Below are 17,493 nucleotides of genomic sequence, written 5' to 3' on the forward strand. Positions count from 1 at the left end.
TAATATCAGTACACAGTAGAATATTTAAGACTTGTCTCTTTACTTTCATTTTGAGGAATGCATAACAATCAGATGTAATTTCTTTCAAATGAATTCCCATGCTATTTTATTAAACAAGTAACATGCTGTTATTTATCATACAAAAAGATAATCTTTTTTTAAATGCACTACCTTAACACAAAGTTTTTGTCTTGTTTTATCTCTCCAGGTTCGTTGGTTACTGTACATCTGATTCAGTATGTCTTATGTATCAGACAGCTCTAGTCTCAACAAGGCCCTGCGGCAGCAGTATCTAAGTCTGCCCCAGGGAAACTTCTGTCAGGTCACTTACGTCTGGATCGATGGCTCTGGAGAGGGTCTGCGTAACAAGACTCGAACCATGGATTCAGAGCCAAAGAGCGTAGCTGGTAGCAAAGTGTTGACTGGTTTCACTTTCATCTTGAATATTTTATTTATTCTTATTTTGTTTTTGTTCTTGTTGTTCTTTGACAGACCTACCAGAATGGAATTTCGATGGTTCAAGCACGGGTCAGTCTAAAGGACACAACAGTGATATGCTACTGATTCCTGTCTGCATGTTCAGGGACCCATTCCTCTTGGACCCGAACAAACTGGTGCTATGTGAGGTGCTCAAGCACACCCGAGAACCTGCAGGTAGAGTGTATCCACTATAAAAATTTTGTAAAGTTAAAATAAAAAAAATAAAAGATGAAACTACAAACCTTTTTTGTTAGAGTTCTATAATCACCAAATTTTGTACAGTTAAAGTGCACAGCGATTTATTTGAGTTCCAAAATTTCTCGTAGTGATAATACAAATTAAACTTGTGTAGAACTAATGAACAAATTTGTTTCTTTTAGAATCAAACCACCGTAACTACTGTAACAAGGTCATGGAGAAGGTCAAAGACCTTCACCCCTGGTTTGGCATGGAGCAGGAATATACCCTTTTTGGAGTGGATGGACACCCTTATGGCTGGCCCAGGCTTGGATTCCCCAAACCACAAGGTTAAATCCTGTATCAAGCTGCTGAAAAGGATTTTTGAATGCCAGACATATTGTAAAACGTCCCCCTACCTGGCAGATAACCCTAAAATCTGTGCAATGAGAAACCACACCAGTTCTTTGTAAACACCGAAGAAGAATCTGGAAGCAGGCCATGTTCAATAAGAAAACACTTTCTGTTTGTAAAAAAAAAAAAAATGCATGTTTTGGTTGGCTGACAGGGCTTAGGATTTTGATGAGATGTGTGGTTGAAGAGCAGTGGAATATAAGAAAACAATCACTTACAGCACCTTTATTCCAGTGGTACATTGATAAATGATACTGCCCTGTGGAAGAATTTAAAGAGATCAAAAATCTCCCAACTCCCAAGGTCAACATTCAATTTAATTGTATGGAGAAAAAAAAAAAAAACTTGGACATTTTAATTTTTACATGTCTGATTGTACAAATAAAGTGCCATCTGTGTTGTGTCTGTTTTCTGTCAGGTCCGTATTATTGCAGTGTTGGTGCTGACAGAGCTTTTGGCAGAGACGTTGTGGAGTGTCATTATAAAGCCTGTCTGTATGCTGGCATCAAAATCAGTGGCACTAACGCAGAGGTCATGCCCTCTCAGGTAACTACTGTTAAATTATAGTTACTAAGTATCATGTTCTGGATGGCCAGTCTGGATAGTTTGCTCTCTCTGCAGTGGGAGTTCCAGGTGGGTCCATGTGAAGGAATTGAGATGGGAGATCATCTATGGATGGCACGTTTCCTGCTATACAGGGTGTGTGAAGATTTTGGAGTGGTGGCCACTCTGGATCCAAAACCCATGACAGGAGACTGGAACGGAGCCGGTTGCCACATCAATGTGAGCACAGTGCAAATGAGAGAACAAGGAGGAATCGAGTATGTACTGAGTTATACACACACTCATAAGTCACAGAAAAGACTAAAGACACCTAAAAAACAAACAGAGTTGTGTTAAAGTCCATTCACACTAAGAATGATAATTATATTTGCCTCCACACCAGCACATGACAACGATCTGTTTATTATAAGCACATGCTGCAGTTTTAGTGCTCAAGCTCTTAAAAGCAGGATGACTTGATTTTCTGATTGGCTCTCATTGACTGATTTTATCGTCCATGAGATGGAAATAAATTCTTCTTATAGTGATTCCAACAATATTTTTCCCCTGTGTCGTTATCATTAAAGTTGTGATGTGAACTTCCATTACCATTACCATTTTAGTCATCCTTGGCGCGAACTGTGTTTGGTCATGTTATCTGACTTCCATGATTCTTTTCTCTGCATCAGGCACATTGAGAAAGCTATTGAGAAACTGAGCAAGCGCCATGCAGATCATATTTGTGTTTACGACCCACATGGTGGAGAAGATAACAAACGTCGCCTCACGGGTCGCCACGAGACCTCCAGCATCCATGATTTCTCAGCGGGTGTTGCTAACCGTGGGGCCAGCATCCGTATTCCTCGTCAGGTGGGACAGGAAAAATGCGGTTACTTTGAGGACCGTCGTCCTTCTGCCAACTGTGACCCATATGCTGTGACCTGCGCAATGGCCCGCACATGCATGCTGGAAGAGGAGGAAGATACCCATGAAACTGAATAACACACTTTTGGAAACTATTATTTGTTTAGAAAATAGGAAAATATTTTGCTGAGATACAACTGTTTGAAAATCTGGAATCTGAGGATGCAAAAAAATCATCAAATTTTGTTTTGATATATTTATGGAAACTTACAAAATATCTTCACAGAACATTATCTTTATTTAATATCCTAATGATTTTTGGCATAAAAGCAAAATTTATCATTTAGACCCATACAATGTATTTTTGGCTCTTACTACAAATATATCTGTGCTGCTCAAGATTGATGAGGTTGATGATGTTTCTTATCCTCACAAAGACTGCATTAATCTTATCCATTTATATGTAAAATAAAAAAGCTTTTTGAAAAATTAAATGCATTAATTTAAAAATACAGTAAAAGCAAGAAAATTTTGGCAATATTATTGCAATTTAAAAAATATATATTTTAACATATTTTTTATTAATTTAATTTAATCTTGTGATGGCAAAGCTGATTTCCAGCAGCCATTATTCCAGTATGTAGTGTATGTATGATACTTCAGAAATAATTGTAATATGCTGATTTGGTGAAACATCTGTTGTAACATTATATATATATATAAGATCAGATTTACAGAGATAATTCACACTAAAACAGGTTATTCACTATTTCTTCTTTGGAACAATGTAGTTTCAATATAGTTTGAACATTTGAATGAGTTTTATTGGCAATTGCAATGTATGCTCTTCTGTATCACCCGCACTACAAGGATGCGCATACACAGCATACAGTGATATGCAGAGTGGATGGACACCCTTTTGGCTGGCCCAGACTTGGCTTTTCCAAACCACAAGGTTATCTAAATGTTACCATGAGTTGTTACATCCACAGTCTAGGGTGAGAATGCAACATTAAGTATAACAAGTAAACAGTAATACACAATTTCCTCTGTACACATATGGACAATGATATTGCATTCTAAAAGCATAGACATTAATATGGAGTTGGTCCCCAAACTGTTCCCACAAGTTGTGGGTGGGGGGGTTGTTTTATAATAGATTTCTTCATAAAGTAGCCATAAAATGTCATCTGAACTTCAAATAATTCACAATAGACAAATACACAGTGTGTAAATAATGCTGAGAACAAATGTGGTTACTTTGAGGACCGCCGTCCTGCCGCCTATTAAACAATAATAGATAATAATAGGTGGATAATAGAACAATATCTGGGATTTGTGTGATACGCAAGTGTCAATTGTTATGATTGCTGTTCTTTTCTGTGTCCATTAGGGGGCGTAGTAGGCTAGTTTTTAGAACCCAGGTAACGCTTTGAATAAGCCTAGAAATGTTTCAAGTGTTTCTCAGTTTAGTTTGAAAATAACGTATTTGTTAAAAATTTTGCTCAAATGTTTTAATAACTCAATTTATTAATCATTATCTCAGTCTTGTTTTCCAGTAAAATATCTAAACATCCATAAAACATGATATTTAGTACAGAATAAAATATATTTCCCCCTCTTTAGAATAGGCCATCTTTAATATGTATGTTGCTTTATTACACAGGAAGATTGCTTGTTTAAATCTCATAAAATGCACTGTTAATTAAATGTATTATTATCTATTATCCATTGTATTATATATTATACAATGTATTATAATTAAATATATTATCTATTATTATCTTACAGCTATTCTTTCAGTGAAACTTTATATATAAAGTCTGATGCTCAATGCAATTAATGTTGTTGGTTAGCAAATAGCACTGATTTTCTACCTCTTTCACACAGGTGTATTAGAACAAATACCAATTTTGACATAATTCTTTAAATCTCTTGAGTGACATTAATAAAGTTGCTATTTTTTTCTGTTATTTCCACGAAGCAGATGTCTCAGAAAAAATAAATGCTGTTGTCAGCAGGCACAGGAGATGAGTTTAAAGGGGCTTCTATTTTCAGCAGATGAGTGATGTGTTGAGCACAGGAGTGTTCAGTCCCCATCATGAGGTGAATTTATTATCCCCAGAACAATGGAAGAAGAGATGTCTGTTCAGTTTTATCAATGCTTGTGTCGCCAGACAGATGGAGTTATGGATTTTTGCTGATTTGGTTGGTTATGGAGAAAGTGCAGCGTGGTGCTGTTAGCACATTTACATCACAGCAGTATGTGGGTCAGTGACCTGACACTCATTATTTTGCTTTTAGTAATTCAAAAATACACAAACTCAATGCAATTCATACAGATTATTTACTGAATACATGTTTTCATATTCTAAACAAATTTGGAAATTTTTGAGGTGCTTCAAAAGTCAAAAATATGCATGTGGTGTAAAGAAGAAAGTCATTAAAAAATAATTAGTTTGGCATAATCTTAATTTTAATAATTATTATTTATAATATTATAAATTACGGCTTATGTTTTAAGCTTTTTTACATATACCAGAGATAGATAGATAGATAGATAGATAGATAGATAGATAGATAGATAGATAGATAGATAGATAGATAGATAGATAGATAGATATCATCACTAGCAAATCAAAATGATAAATAATTAAATATATAAAATGAAAATCATCACAGTAATGAATGCTTTGGATGTGCATGACAGTCTTTCAAGAATTAATGCAGTTGTAAGAATGTTGTAAGAAAAATGCCTTTGCGTTCAGTTTATTAGCATTCAAAGGAAATATTAAATTATGTCATCACACGATTGTTTGAAACAACCTTGGGATCATAAAGAGCAGGGGGAGTCTGACTATCCCGATGACGTCAGCGCTCTTGGAGGGGCGGAGAGATGAGAGCCGCAGGTGGGACGTGAAACTGGCCGCGTTTACCCCTTAGTTTTACCGACGATCTGATTTTCCGAGAGTGCTTGAGTGGTGCTTCTGAACGACATGGGGAAGCTTCAGGAATTCGAGATTACTTTCACTAATAACAAAGTGGTCTACACACGGGGAGTCCATATCAGGAACTGTGAGAATTAAAACAGGCCACTCCTTACAGTTTAAAGGTAAGCGACGCTGTGTATCTTACATATGCTTACAATAGGAAAAATGATTTGCATGGACAGCACAGCTGGCAGGCTTCGGGGTTCCCCGTTCATGTAAATGAGGGTGTTAAAATAATGCATGTCAACATGGACGTGTCGCTATATGAACGTGTTGCATGTTTGCATGGTGACATTCAGCATCCTTGCTGCTCCGTTTCATATACAGTGCAGTACAGGATCCATATATATTTATGAGAAATAGTAGCTGTGATCAGAAGGCATCAACATCTGTTTTAATGAACGTCAGTGTACATTGCCTGTTTCTCCTGCGTTACTGGGTTTCGGTTCGATTGCTCAATCTGGATCACATCTGGATCGTTAAAGCCTATTGCATATCGTGTGCGTTTCAACAAGTGGGTTTGATGTTTGTTCATCACTTGATTTTCATCTTTAAATGTCCACAAATGAGCCGTACATTCAGAACTGACAAGCGAAAAGGTCCTATCGTTCGTTCAGGGACGCGTTTCTTGCGTTTAAAAACGCGTGCGGGTGACCAGCTAAACGCAACTGAATGTAGGCTAAATGTAGGCTACTCCAAGCAAAAAAGCAAGAATGCTTGAACGACCGCTAATACGCAAACCTGTTTCAAGAAGTCACTGAATTATGTCAGTGGGTTGGTTATACTGATGAACATCACACATATAGGAAGATAAGTTGAAATTTTTAAAGTCGTCATAAAATGTGTTGAATGCATTCAAGGACGTTCAGAGAGTTAAATTGCCTTGTGGCACCCTTTAAACAGTTTAGCTCTGGAATCAAATGTTTTGTGATATGTGAATCTCTAATTAAAGTGCTAAATAATCACAGTGTTTGATGATGCTCTGTCTCAATGCGGCCCTCGTGACAATAACTGATGTAGGCTCGGCTGAGTTTGCGAGGCGTTTATTTAACGCACTCTAATTTATAACCAAACTTTTGTTGTTCCCTCTAAACGAAAACGTAGGGTTTAAGCATTATTAAATAATACATTAAATTTATAATTTATAAAATCACACATAAATCTATAGATAGCCTACCTACCTCGCCCCCTCCCCAACCCTTTGTCTTTACTTAGGGGCCTTATCAACTTTAAAACCTTAAACAAGGGTTAGGCCTTTAAAGACCCAGTTGTAACAAACTCCATTAAGTTAAGAAAATTTCTAAAAGTGAGAAAAATCAAAACCCCGGGGGCAACTCGCTCCCCACTAACCACAATTTAGATATTGCTGGTCACTGGGGAAAAGAGATAAGAAAGTAGGTTTTAGACCAAGGTGCTTACACACTGAGTGAATGTGTACAAAGAATGCATTGTGTTTTTCACTGAACTGTTTTAGTGTGTAGGTGAGATTCATGGAGTGGACACGCGAGAAAAAAAAAAAAAAAGAGATTCAGATGAAACAAAACTCTATAAGCTTATTTCCCTTTGCACTTGTTTCTCTTTATTGGGAAAAAACACAATTTGAGACTGATCTGTTGCCTGAAGTTGTTGTGCTTTTTCACTCAGTTGTAGAACCCCTCCCTTATTGGGCACTTATGAAAAATGATCAACACTTTGCGGTCATGTTTTCTGTTCCTCTCAGTTGTTCCTATCCACAGCGAGAAAACAGCTCTTCGCGTTCGATCACACTGTGGATTGGAAAATTTTTGTCTGCTTTAGTGTCTATCAGTTGAATGCATGACAGATGACATCACTATTATATGGGATGGTAAGGTCATGTGACCGGTGTGATTAGTAATTCTCTCCAATGCTGGCACTTTAATTATTAGTAGGACTTCCCGCATTGCCAGTACTGTTGGGAATTGGCTCAGTGCATCCTCACCCTTGACTTAATGTGGAAAAAGCTCCTCTAATTGTGACAGACATTGTGTATTAGCATAACAAAAACTGCTTGCTGATTTGAATCGTAGGTAACCTATATAGTCATTTTTTTTAAAAAGAATAGTTCATCCAAATGTAGATTCTGTCATCATTTTCTTGCCTTTCATCAATTTAAACCTCCATGAAAGAAAAGTAGATATGTTTCTCATCAACGTCATATTACACTACCCAGAATGGACCTGAATACTTGCTTTAGAGTCTTGCTGCGAAGTGGAGGATGTGATGTTGTTACTCCGAGAACAGCTGTGCTTTTCAACATTGCTCAGTATGTTTTATTAAAAAGCAGCTGACTCATGCTTTGGCTTTCTTATCTGTCTTTTTTTTTAAGTCTGGCTGCTTTGATAAAAAGTCAGTTGTGGACCTGATGAGTATGAGAGACAATGGCATTTTTTTCAGCTTCCGCATAACTTATTGGATGAAAATAAAAAGCATGTTTTGAATATTAAAGTGAGTCTCTTTCAGTGCTGAGACATCCTTCTGTTGAAAGATGTTTTCTTATTACATCACACCCTGTATTCAGTGTATAGGGTTACTAGTTAACAGACATAACAGGCAAGACCAGTCTCAGCTTTAGGCAGAAGACATGTATAATCTCTCGAAACTATGAAAGAAGGGCTTTAGCCTTAATCAGTCAGTTACAGAATCTCATCATAAAAAAGATATGATTGCTTGAATCTCAAATAGAAACACGCTGTAACAGTCTAGAAGTACATTAAAGGGATAGTTCTCCCAAAACGAAAATTGTGCCATCATTCACTCACACCTCATGTCGAATTCTTTTAAATATCTTCTAGTGTATCCAGCAGAAGAAAGCAGTTCATACAGGTTACTATGAAAGTCAAAGGCTACCTGTTTGGTTACCAGAATTCTTTTAAATATCATCTAGTGTATCCAGCAGAAGAAAGCAGTTCATACAGGTTTTGAACAGGTTGAGGGTGAGAAACTTATGACAGAATTTTAATTTTGGATGAACTATCCAAAATTAAAGATGAAGTTTTTTATTTGACGCTTTGAGACCTGTGTGATTTGTGGAGAGAAAAATAGGCCTATCCTTAGTGTTTTGTTTAGGATATAAAATTGAATTTTGTCCCAAAGAAAAGTGGTTTATATGCAAAGGCTGAAATATTGAAAATACCCAAAAAGCCCCAGAAGAAAATCCATGTTTACAAGTTGCTTAAAACATACTTTTAGCTGACACAGGAAAACAGAGACTTATTTTGTTTGCAGAGGCGTATGCAAATTTCTGTCCAATCAATTCTCTAAAATGACAACAGTAGAAAAACCAGAAAAGGTTTTTGCCAGGATGTGACACAAGCTAGACTATAGCAATTAAAAAAGGCAAGACCTTCTAACTAGGCTGTCCAACTGTGGGCTGCAGAATTTTGAGAAAAAAAAAACTCTATTGCTATTTTTAGATAAAAATAAAGATTTTTTTAAAAGCTCTAGGCTTGGTATGATGAAGGGCTTGGTACGCTGAAGAGCTTGGCAAAATGTTTGTTTTATATATCAATATTGACGTATAATAATAATCATCATCATTATTATTTTTATAATGTGTGCAGCATTTACTCTGAGCTAACCTGCTCTGAGGACTCTCCTGTTAATGCATGTGTGAAATGAACACATAAAACAAGCAACACTATGTTCATTTTCATTAAATTGAAGCCTTTGTGATTGGATAATGAGATTTGGGTTTTATTTTGATAATCATGCAAGCCCTATACATCCAACTTCCTGAGTTTTCAATAGGACAAATGTCAACAGATCATGATAGAAAGCATGTTCTCTTTATATCCAGCCTGGTATCAAATGCATACTAATGATTGTGATAAGCTTGTTTGTAATGCTTTAGAGCCTTTTGTCTCTTGTAATCTCAAGAGGACGTTCACATAGACAAGCCCGTCTATTCATTAGCAGTGGACTGACTGGCCTGTAAGGCAACACCACTGATATCAGCATGATGCTATTCTGTCCCACACTGGCTCTGTGTGAGTGTTTGTGAAGAGGACTCACTCCTGTCCCTCACTATAACAGGGCATTCAGCACATTTACAGGAAGTACAGTACCTACGCCCTGTTTTGTGTTGAAATATTTGACACACTATTGAACACCAACCATTAAGTCAGCCCGAAGCTGTTTGTCCCTTTAATAACGGGATATCGCAGCCTCAAACATCATTATTTTACGAATGAAGCATGCTTTTTTTTTTTGAGGAGTATTCACCCAATATGATACCTAATTACTGTTCCTAAGTATTCAGGATGAGTTTAGAGCAGGTCTCCTGAGAACCTTCTAGGGACAGAACTGGTGTGTTTAGCTTTAAAAGAAAGTTTTGAATATGTAAAGCTATTTTGGAGACATCAACGTTTTAATTTCAGTTTCATAGTGAAAACTATTTAACAAACCCTTCTGTTGTTTAAGCAAGCCAAGTCCTTTTTGACTCCTTGTGCTTTTGAATTAAAAATTTCTGTTCATTCAAGGCCGGAAACTCTGACATTAGCTTGTGTGGTTTTCCCAGCAGGTATATAGGCATAGTAACAAGAACTCCATGACTGCATCTGCCATCTGCAAATAGCAAATGAACTGAGTCACAGTGAGAGTACGCTTAGGGCATCCAACTCTAATGTGTCTAGACGTTAGGATGTTTTTCAAAATAGAACTACCTGCAAACGGCAATCATGAAGTTTCTTTGTGAACGTAAAAAAATTTATGGCTTCGGTAAAGAGCATCACCTGAACATTTCTGGTCCTTTTCAACTGTTAATTTCTATTTTTGCTGCAGCGCAGTGTATTAAAGCAATATTTTTCCTTTAATACACTGATATAATGTTGATTACCAACTAATTTTGTTTGTACTTTTCCCACCTTTTCTTTTTTTTAAATGTTAATACAGCGAGGAAGTTTACAATGGAATTTAAAACAGAAAAGTGAAGCTTGTAATTTTATAAAAAGTAATTGTATTAATTATTCTGTAAAAACTTCAATTAAGTCAAAATGATTAGATCTTTTATTGTTTGAGCTCTAGCTCTGGAAGCTGATTTTTAATAGAATCTTAATGGGTTTGGATGGCATTGCGTTGTCATGGTGACAACGTGTTAAAAAGGTTTAGAAAAAGGTAAATTTTTATCAGTTAAAATCATATTTGAAAATGTACTCACCCTTATGCCTTCCAACATGAGTTAGTTTCTTCTCCGAGTAAAATCAGATCTGGATACATATGACATTACATCACTTTAGGGTAGCCAGAAGCAAACATTTGGAAGTTTAAAAAATGTATTGATGGATTTGTTTATTATAAAACATGTTAGCTTTTGTGGACAAGACATTAATTGATGAAGGAGACATGTCAATTGACTCTCGTTATGACCGGGCCCCATTCACTTGCAGCTGGTGCGTATGGAATGTGGAGTATGACTTGATTTTTTTGCCAGACATTACACATGGCTCCTTTAAAAGAAAGTTTGAATATGTAAAGCTATTTTGGAGATGGCAACGTTTGTAATTTCGTTTCTAGTACTATTTACAAACCCTTCTGTGTTTAAGCAAGCCAAGTCCTGTTTTGACCTCCTTTGCTTTTGAATTAAAAAATTCTGTTCATTCAGGCCGGAACTCTGACATAGCGTGTGTCCCAGCAAGGTATCCTAGGCATAGTACACAAACTCCATGACTGCATCTGCATCTGCAAATAGCAAATGAACTGAGTCACAGTGAGAGTACGCTTAGGGCATCCAACTCCTAATGTGTCTAGACTTTAGGATGTTTTTCAAAATAGAACTACCTGCAAACTGCAATCATGAAGTTTCTTTGTGAACGTAAAATAATTTGGCTTCTGTAAAGAGCATCACCTGAACATTTCTGGTCCTTTTCAACTGTTAATTTCTATTTTTGCTGCAGCGCAGTGTATTAAAGCAATATTTTTCCTTTAATACACTGATATAATGTTGATTACCACTAAATTTTGTTTGTACTTTTCCCACCTTTTCTTTTTTTTAAATGGTTACAGCGAGGCGTTTACAATGGAATTTAAAACAGAAAAGTGAAGCTTTTAATTTTATAAAAGTAATTGTATTAATTATTCTGTAAAAACTTAAATTAAGTCAAAATGATTAGATCTTTATTGTTTGAGCTCTAGCTCTGGAAGCTGATTTTTAATAGAACTTAATGGGTTTATGGCAATTGCGTTGTCATGGTGACAGTTTTAAAATTGTTAGAAAAGTTTTTTCATGTTTAAATCTATTTGAAAATGTCCTCACCCTTATGCTTCCAACATAGAGATTAGTTTCTTCTTAGTACAATCTTGATACATATGACATTACATCACTGGTAGGGTAGCCGGAGCAAACTCTTGAAGTTAAAATGTCTTGATGATTGTTTATTATAACAGTAGCTTTTGTTGTCAAAACCTACTTGTGGCTGGAGACATGTCACTTGACTTCTGTTCTGGACCGGCAACCGTCACTGCAGGCTGGGGAGCGAAGTGATGTAATGCTAAATTTCTCCAATCTTTTCGGATCTTGGATGTCCCTGAAGGGTGAGTACATTCTAAGCAAATTTCATTTTGGGCGAACTGGTCCTTTAAAAAATGGATGATAAAGTGTAAAATGAATTTTTTGTGGTTGTCAACTTGTCACAATACTGTTGATTGAGCTTGACAGACCAGTATCTGGAATATTACTTTAAAATCAAAACTGTTGATGAAGCAAAGCGTCTGTCACTAGAGGGGGGGGACGAAAAGACAAATTTCTTGTAAATGTTAACCTCCGGGGTTGTTAGACCGTGTGAAGTGGATTGTTATAGTGAGAGATGTAGATTGAACACTTAATTTATCTCGCTGATGCCTAGTGGCACGCCATGTTGGCACCTCATTACCTTGCTTGTTCCTTGATTTCGGCCTGTCCAGCGGTCCTGCCATGCCAGCTGCCCTCGACTGGCTCTTTTTTTTTATGGGTCACAGCGTACACGTGGCCTGGCGAAATTCATTCTCTCCATTCCTCGTTTATGTGTCCTCTTCCTTCCGTTTCTTTTCTCTTTCTTCCCAGGAATGAGGAAGACGTGAACATGTCTATTGTTCTGGGGTTTTAGATAAGACAGATTTGTCCACATCATGTTCCTAGGCTGAAATGAGGGATGCAGCTGTAGCAGTTTGAAATGGAGCTACGGATGGGTAAATGTACTCTCTTTTTATGTTTGCGGACTAATGACGTTCTTGATTTCTTTTAGTGACTGTTTTTTTTAAGTGTAAGCTTCAGATCATTCTCAAGCAGGTAATGATTAATGTAGGACATGCGTACATCTGGCCTCACCATGAATGTAATCTGGTGAAATAATTAGAGTGCTCACATTGTCTATAAATTAGTTTTCAAAGGGAACCAACAAACCCTTCTGTTTCCATGAACGGGAATATTTCATGCGCAACTGACAACATGTGAGAACCAAAAGACTTCCAGGTCTCTCAGTGTACCGTTTCCTGTGTTTATTACCTACTGTCTGTTATTATCTATACACTTCCAATTTTACAATGCATCCTTATCTTCGGAAAGCATGTTCATTTAAAATGGATAGTTCACCCAAAAATGCAAATCCTGTCATTTGCTCGCGCACCCTACATGTTCATTTCAACAATCTGCGCTTTTCTTTCTTCTTTGGAACCCAACAGAAGATATTATCTGACGAAATGTTTCAGTTGTTGCCTGACAAACAACTTTGGAGCCCACTGACGTTTCATGTACAGCGAGACACAAAACACACACACACACACACACACCCCACACACACACACACACACACACACACATACACACAAAACGTTCTCGTGTTCCACAGAAGGAAGTATATTATGTATCAGTAGTGCTCAAGCACAAAGATGAAAATGGTTTCCGCACCATTTTACAGTAAAACCTCTCGGAAATTCCACGCTTAACCTTAATGACCTTTCTTTGTCCTTTCTCTTTGTCTGAATAGCCCTCAACTCGATGACTGTAAGAGGCCACACTTAACCACATTATTCCACACAGTGGAATAATGGCCTTGCATGGTAGGCTGGCAACCTGTCACCCATTCCTCACAAATGGTGTTAAGAATCTTCAGCACTATTCTTGAACAATCACCAGGCACCCAACGTTCTAATCACAGCCTTATTTACTTTGCTAACCAAAAGCTTTTGTGGTGAGCTTTGGAATTTTGGTAATGTCCTCTGTGATATGGTTTGGTGTGTTACGTCGTGCGCATTGGAGCCGAGAGTGTTTATTGAGGCAAAGATGAGGATAGCCTTCCACCTGGCTGGCAGGTTTCAGGTCTTTTATCGTTGCCTAATCTTATAAGACATGTGGTTGCTGGTCCCCCGGACATTCAGAAGTACTCTGGTCCCAGGAGACGTATGGGTGTTTCCCAGCCCCTCCCCCCCCTATGTCCTTTGCTGTGCAGGTGCCCTCTCTATCATTCATACTCTCTCAGAGGACAAAAGACGCCTTTACTTCCTTACAGAGCGAGCTGGTTTGATTGTGAGGGGAGTTTAAACGAGCCCCATGGTCTTAAGTATGGACAAAATAGTTTCAGGACTTGATGTGCATGTTGTTAGGATGCATCAGTATTTAAAATTTCTGGCCGATTCCAGCCAGCTGATAATTATTTTATGTAATTCCTGATAGCTAATAAATGGCTGACGTAGAAATTAATGTATTAATCTTTTTAAAGACAATCTTTAAGTGAACATTAGAAGATGGAAAATGTAATAAATGTAAAAATGGGGAAAATTAACATGCACAATTAAAGGGATAGTTCACCCAAAAATGAAAAATTGATGTTTATCTGCTTACCCCCAGATCAAAAAAAAAGTAGACTACTTTTCTTCATTAAAAAAAAAACAAAGATTTTTTTTATTTATTAATTTATTTAATTAATAATTATTATTATTTTTTTCCATAATATGGAAGTCAATAGCTACCGTCAAATGTTTGGTTACTAACATTCTTCAAAAATATCTTCTTTTTGGGTTTTTTTTTTTTTTTTTTTTCCAATAATCAGAAGAAAGAAACTCCCAGGAGAAAACAAGTGGAGTGAGAGTAAATGATGGTAGAGTTTTCATTTTGGGATGAATTACCCCTTTAAATATCCAATATTATACAATATAAATTGGTTAGAAAAAGTAATTGCACACCTCTTCTCGACATTTTTTTTTTAGACAGCTCCAAACAATCTGTGTTGATGTTGTTATCTGAACCCATCTCAACTTGCATGTGTGCTCTGAAACACTCTCGTTAATTAAATCAGGTAGTTAAGAAATGCTACTGTCCTCCCAGCCCTGAGGATATAGAGTAAAGAGAGGGGGCGATTTGTCTGTGTCATTTGAGAATTTAATTACAGATCTTCCATCTGGCCGTGGCCGCCCAGAAAGGCTCTTTTTTCTTTCCTCTGAATGGAGGAGAGAACACTCATGATTTCATTAGCCTTATATGAGTAAGTACTTCGATATGCCTTCATTACGAGGCTTTTTCTGCCCGTTTAAAAAAATAAAAAATAAATCAAGAGCATTTCAAGTCCAAATACAATATTAATATATTTGAATGTCTGTTTTTTTGTTTTGTTTTTTTTGCTGAAAATCCATTTTCCATTTGGACAACATAAAATTCACGACTATATAATATACCAAAAATATCAATGATGGTGATGGTTGACATTTCAGTGCATATCCCAGAATAAGGACACAATAGGCCTGCTTTTCCTCTGTATTATTGAAGCTCATTAGAAAGCTTATCATCCTTTCAAGGAAGGACTGTACTTCCTCTTTTTGTATGTATACTTGAACAGAACATCATGTTGTGAGCTAGACGAATGTAAATGATGTAAGATTAGTTTCTAGGCAGAATTTACCCTCCAAATGAAAATGTCCCTGCTTTCTCTGAATGAGAAACCTTGTAAATACCATTGTACTATATATGAATATATTCATCATTCTGTACAACAGTATGTATTTATTATCTGATGCCATTTTTGTGCCATGGAACCATCAGTACTTGCAAGAGATGGGTTTGCCACTGCCTTGCATCATAGTTGTTGCATTGTAACGGTTTAATATTTCATATATATTAAAATTACATTTTTATTAAAAAAATGTGTGGATATATATATATATATGTATGTATGTATGTATATGTGTCGGATATGTATATATATGTGTGTGTGTGTTTATAAATTATATACAAATACAAAATAATAGATATATAATATATATGATGTATGTATATCATTTGTCAAATATAAAACATAAAGAAGCATATACATATATAATATACATTATGTATTATATACAGACATAGTATAAATAAATGTTTTTTGTTCATCATCTGTAGCATAATTATGATTATGGATGCAGCTCTCTTCCAGTAGTATTTTGAGTGATTATGATGTAAAATAGTCGGCACGTAATCCTAATGACAGGATCCCATACAACGAGTAAACAAAAGCCTGATAAATTATTTCTGTCTCTTTATTGAAATATAAATTAATCCACTTACAGCTCTTACTGCAGTGCTGTTTGGGGTGTGTCTTCTGAGAACCTGGTTTTTACTAAGCGAAAGCGTCCATAAATATAGGGAGAACAATCTTGTTTAAACCAAGTGGACCTGTCTCTGTTGAAATTCTCAGTTTGCTTGCACTAATCTGCCTGTTCTCTGTCAAAGCAGATGTGTTGTTACCGTCCTGGAGTAAATCTCCTTCTGAATGCGCATCCGGCTCCCTGTGACTTAAAGCTTGCTCATAAATTCTCATGTTTATGTAAAGTTTTCATGTATGTGGTAAGCAAAATATCAGTTTCTTGTTATCTCATTGACACACACTGCTAATGCATCAGTCTTTACAGTCTGACATCTGCATTGTCTGGCCAAAGGGTATGTGAAATATTCTAAAGCTTGGTAGCCCCTCAACATTTACGTTGAAAAAAGCTGTAATGTTAAATTCCCTTTAGACTGACAACGAAGGAGAAATCCTTTCTCTTTCTTATTGAAGTGGATTCATGTGCCCCACACTTCTCTGATTTGACCAAGCCAAGTCATAAAAATCAGGATTACAGATAGCTTGAGTGTTTATCTTTCCCTCTCTGTGGCTTCATTCAACGTGTTGTGATGCTTCATTGAAAGTAAATTAATAATCTACTGAAATTTAAAGTCCTTTTCTGTGGATGCCAGTTCACTGACTTTTCTGTGCTGGCTTAGAGATAGCATTTGTTTTGGTGAGGTTAATAAAGCTCAGGAAGATGCATGGCACGTGGATGAGCAGAGGCTCATGGGACAGGATGGGCTTGTGCTGTAATTGGTGGGAATGTTTGGGGTCAGTGGGGTCAGCTCCTTATACATAAATGTGATAAATGAAATTCTTGTTTCTTGTTCTATTAAATAAATTCCATAAAATGTTATTAATCACATTTAGAAACTGTAATGCTTATCATGTCAGTAATATAAAATTAAAAAATTAGAATTGGCAATAAATGATAATTTATGTATTAATTTTATTTCATTTTTGTTGGATTTGTTTATAAGAATTATTACAAGATGTTGTCAGTTAGTTTACTTGTAAAAATTAGTGATTCAATTTGGAAACAAATGCACTAACTTTCCCTAGTATGACATATCTTTATTCTTATTTACTCATATTTTGAAAACATTTAGATTATTTTTGTGACTACAATCATCAGCTTTAATGACTGTATGCCATGGTTATTATCGTTAGCTAAAACCAAAACTAAAAAACATTTTCACTGTTTAAAATAACAACTTATTTGTTTGCAAGGCAACATTTCTCATTTTTGTTTAAAGTTGAAGTACTAAAATAAAAATAAAAAATAAATAAACTAACTAAAAAATTTTGACTATATAGGCATTAAAAATAAAAATGTCAGAAAAAAACGAACAAAATGACTAAACCTTAAAAAATGAAACAAAAAATAAAATGAAAACAGAAAATATAAAAATAAAATTTAATTCAAAATATTAACAAAACTGTATCAATGATCT

The 17,493-nt window shown here is 36.1% G+C and overlaps 2 protein-coding genes across 2 annotated transcripts in view; both read left to right on the top strand.

Annotated features, from left to right (window-relative positions):
* Positions 1–75: 75 nt before the first annotated feature.
* LOC122144817 (glutamine synthetase-like) lies at positions 76–2,749 on the top strand. The gene is made up of 6 exons (XM_042755992.1): positions 76–407; positions 493–654; positions 861–1,007; positions 1,490–1,617; positions 1,693–1,892; positions 2,304–2,749. The coding sequence occupies exons 1-6, from the start codon at positions 239–241 to the stop codon at positions 2,614–2,616; spliced, it is 1,119 nt and encodes a 372-aa protein (XP_042611926.1). The 5' UTR covers positions 76–238; the 3' UTR covers positions 2,617–2,749.
* Positions 2,750–5,452: 2,703 nt separating this feature from the next.
* LOC122144806 (arrestin domain-containing protein 1-like) overlaps positions 5,453–17,493 on the top strand; it is a 28,207-nt gene continuing 16,166 nt past the window's right edge. Inside the window, 2 exon segments of the mRNA XM_042755970.1 lie at positions 5,453–5,530; positions 5,532–5,590. Of these exon segments, the coding sequence (XP_042611904.1) occupies positions 5,475–5,530; positions 5,532–5,590 (115 nt within the window). The 5' untranslated portion in view covers positions 5,453–5,474.

The sequence above is a fragment of the Cyprinus carpio genome, unplaced genomic scaffold (genome assembly GCF_018340385.1).
Source record: "Cyprinus carpio isolate SPL01 unplaced genomic scaffold, ASM1834038v1 S000006762, whole genome shotgun sequence".
In the NCBI taxonomy this organism is placed as follows: Eukaryota; Metazoa; Chordata; class Actinopteri; order Cypriniformes; family Cyprinidae; genus Cyprinus; species Cyprinus carpio.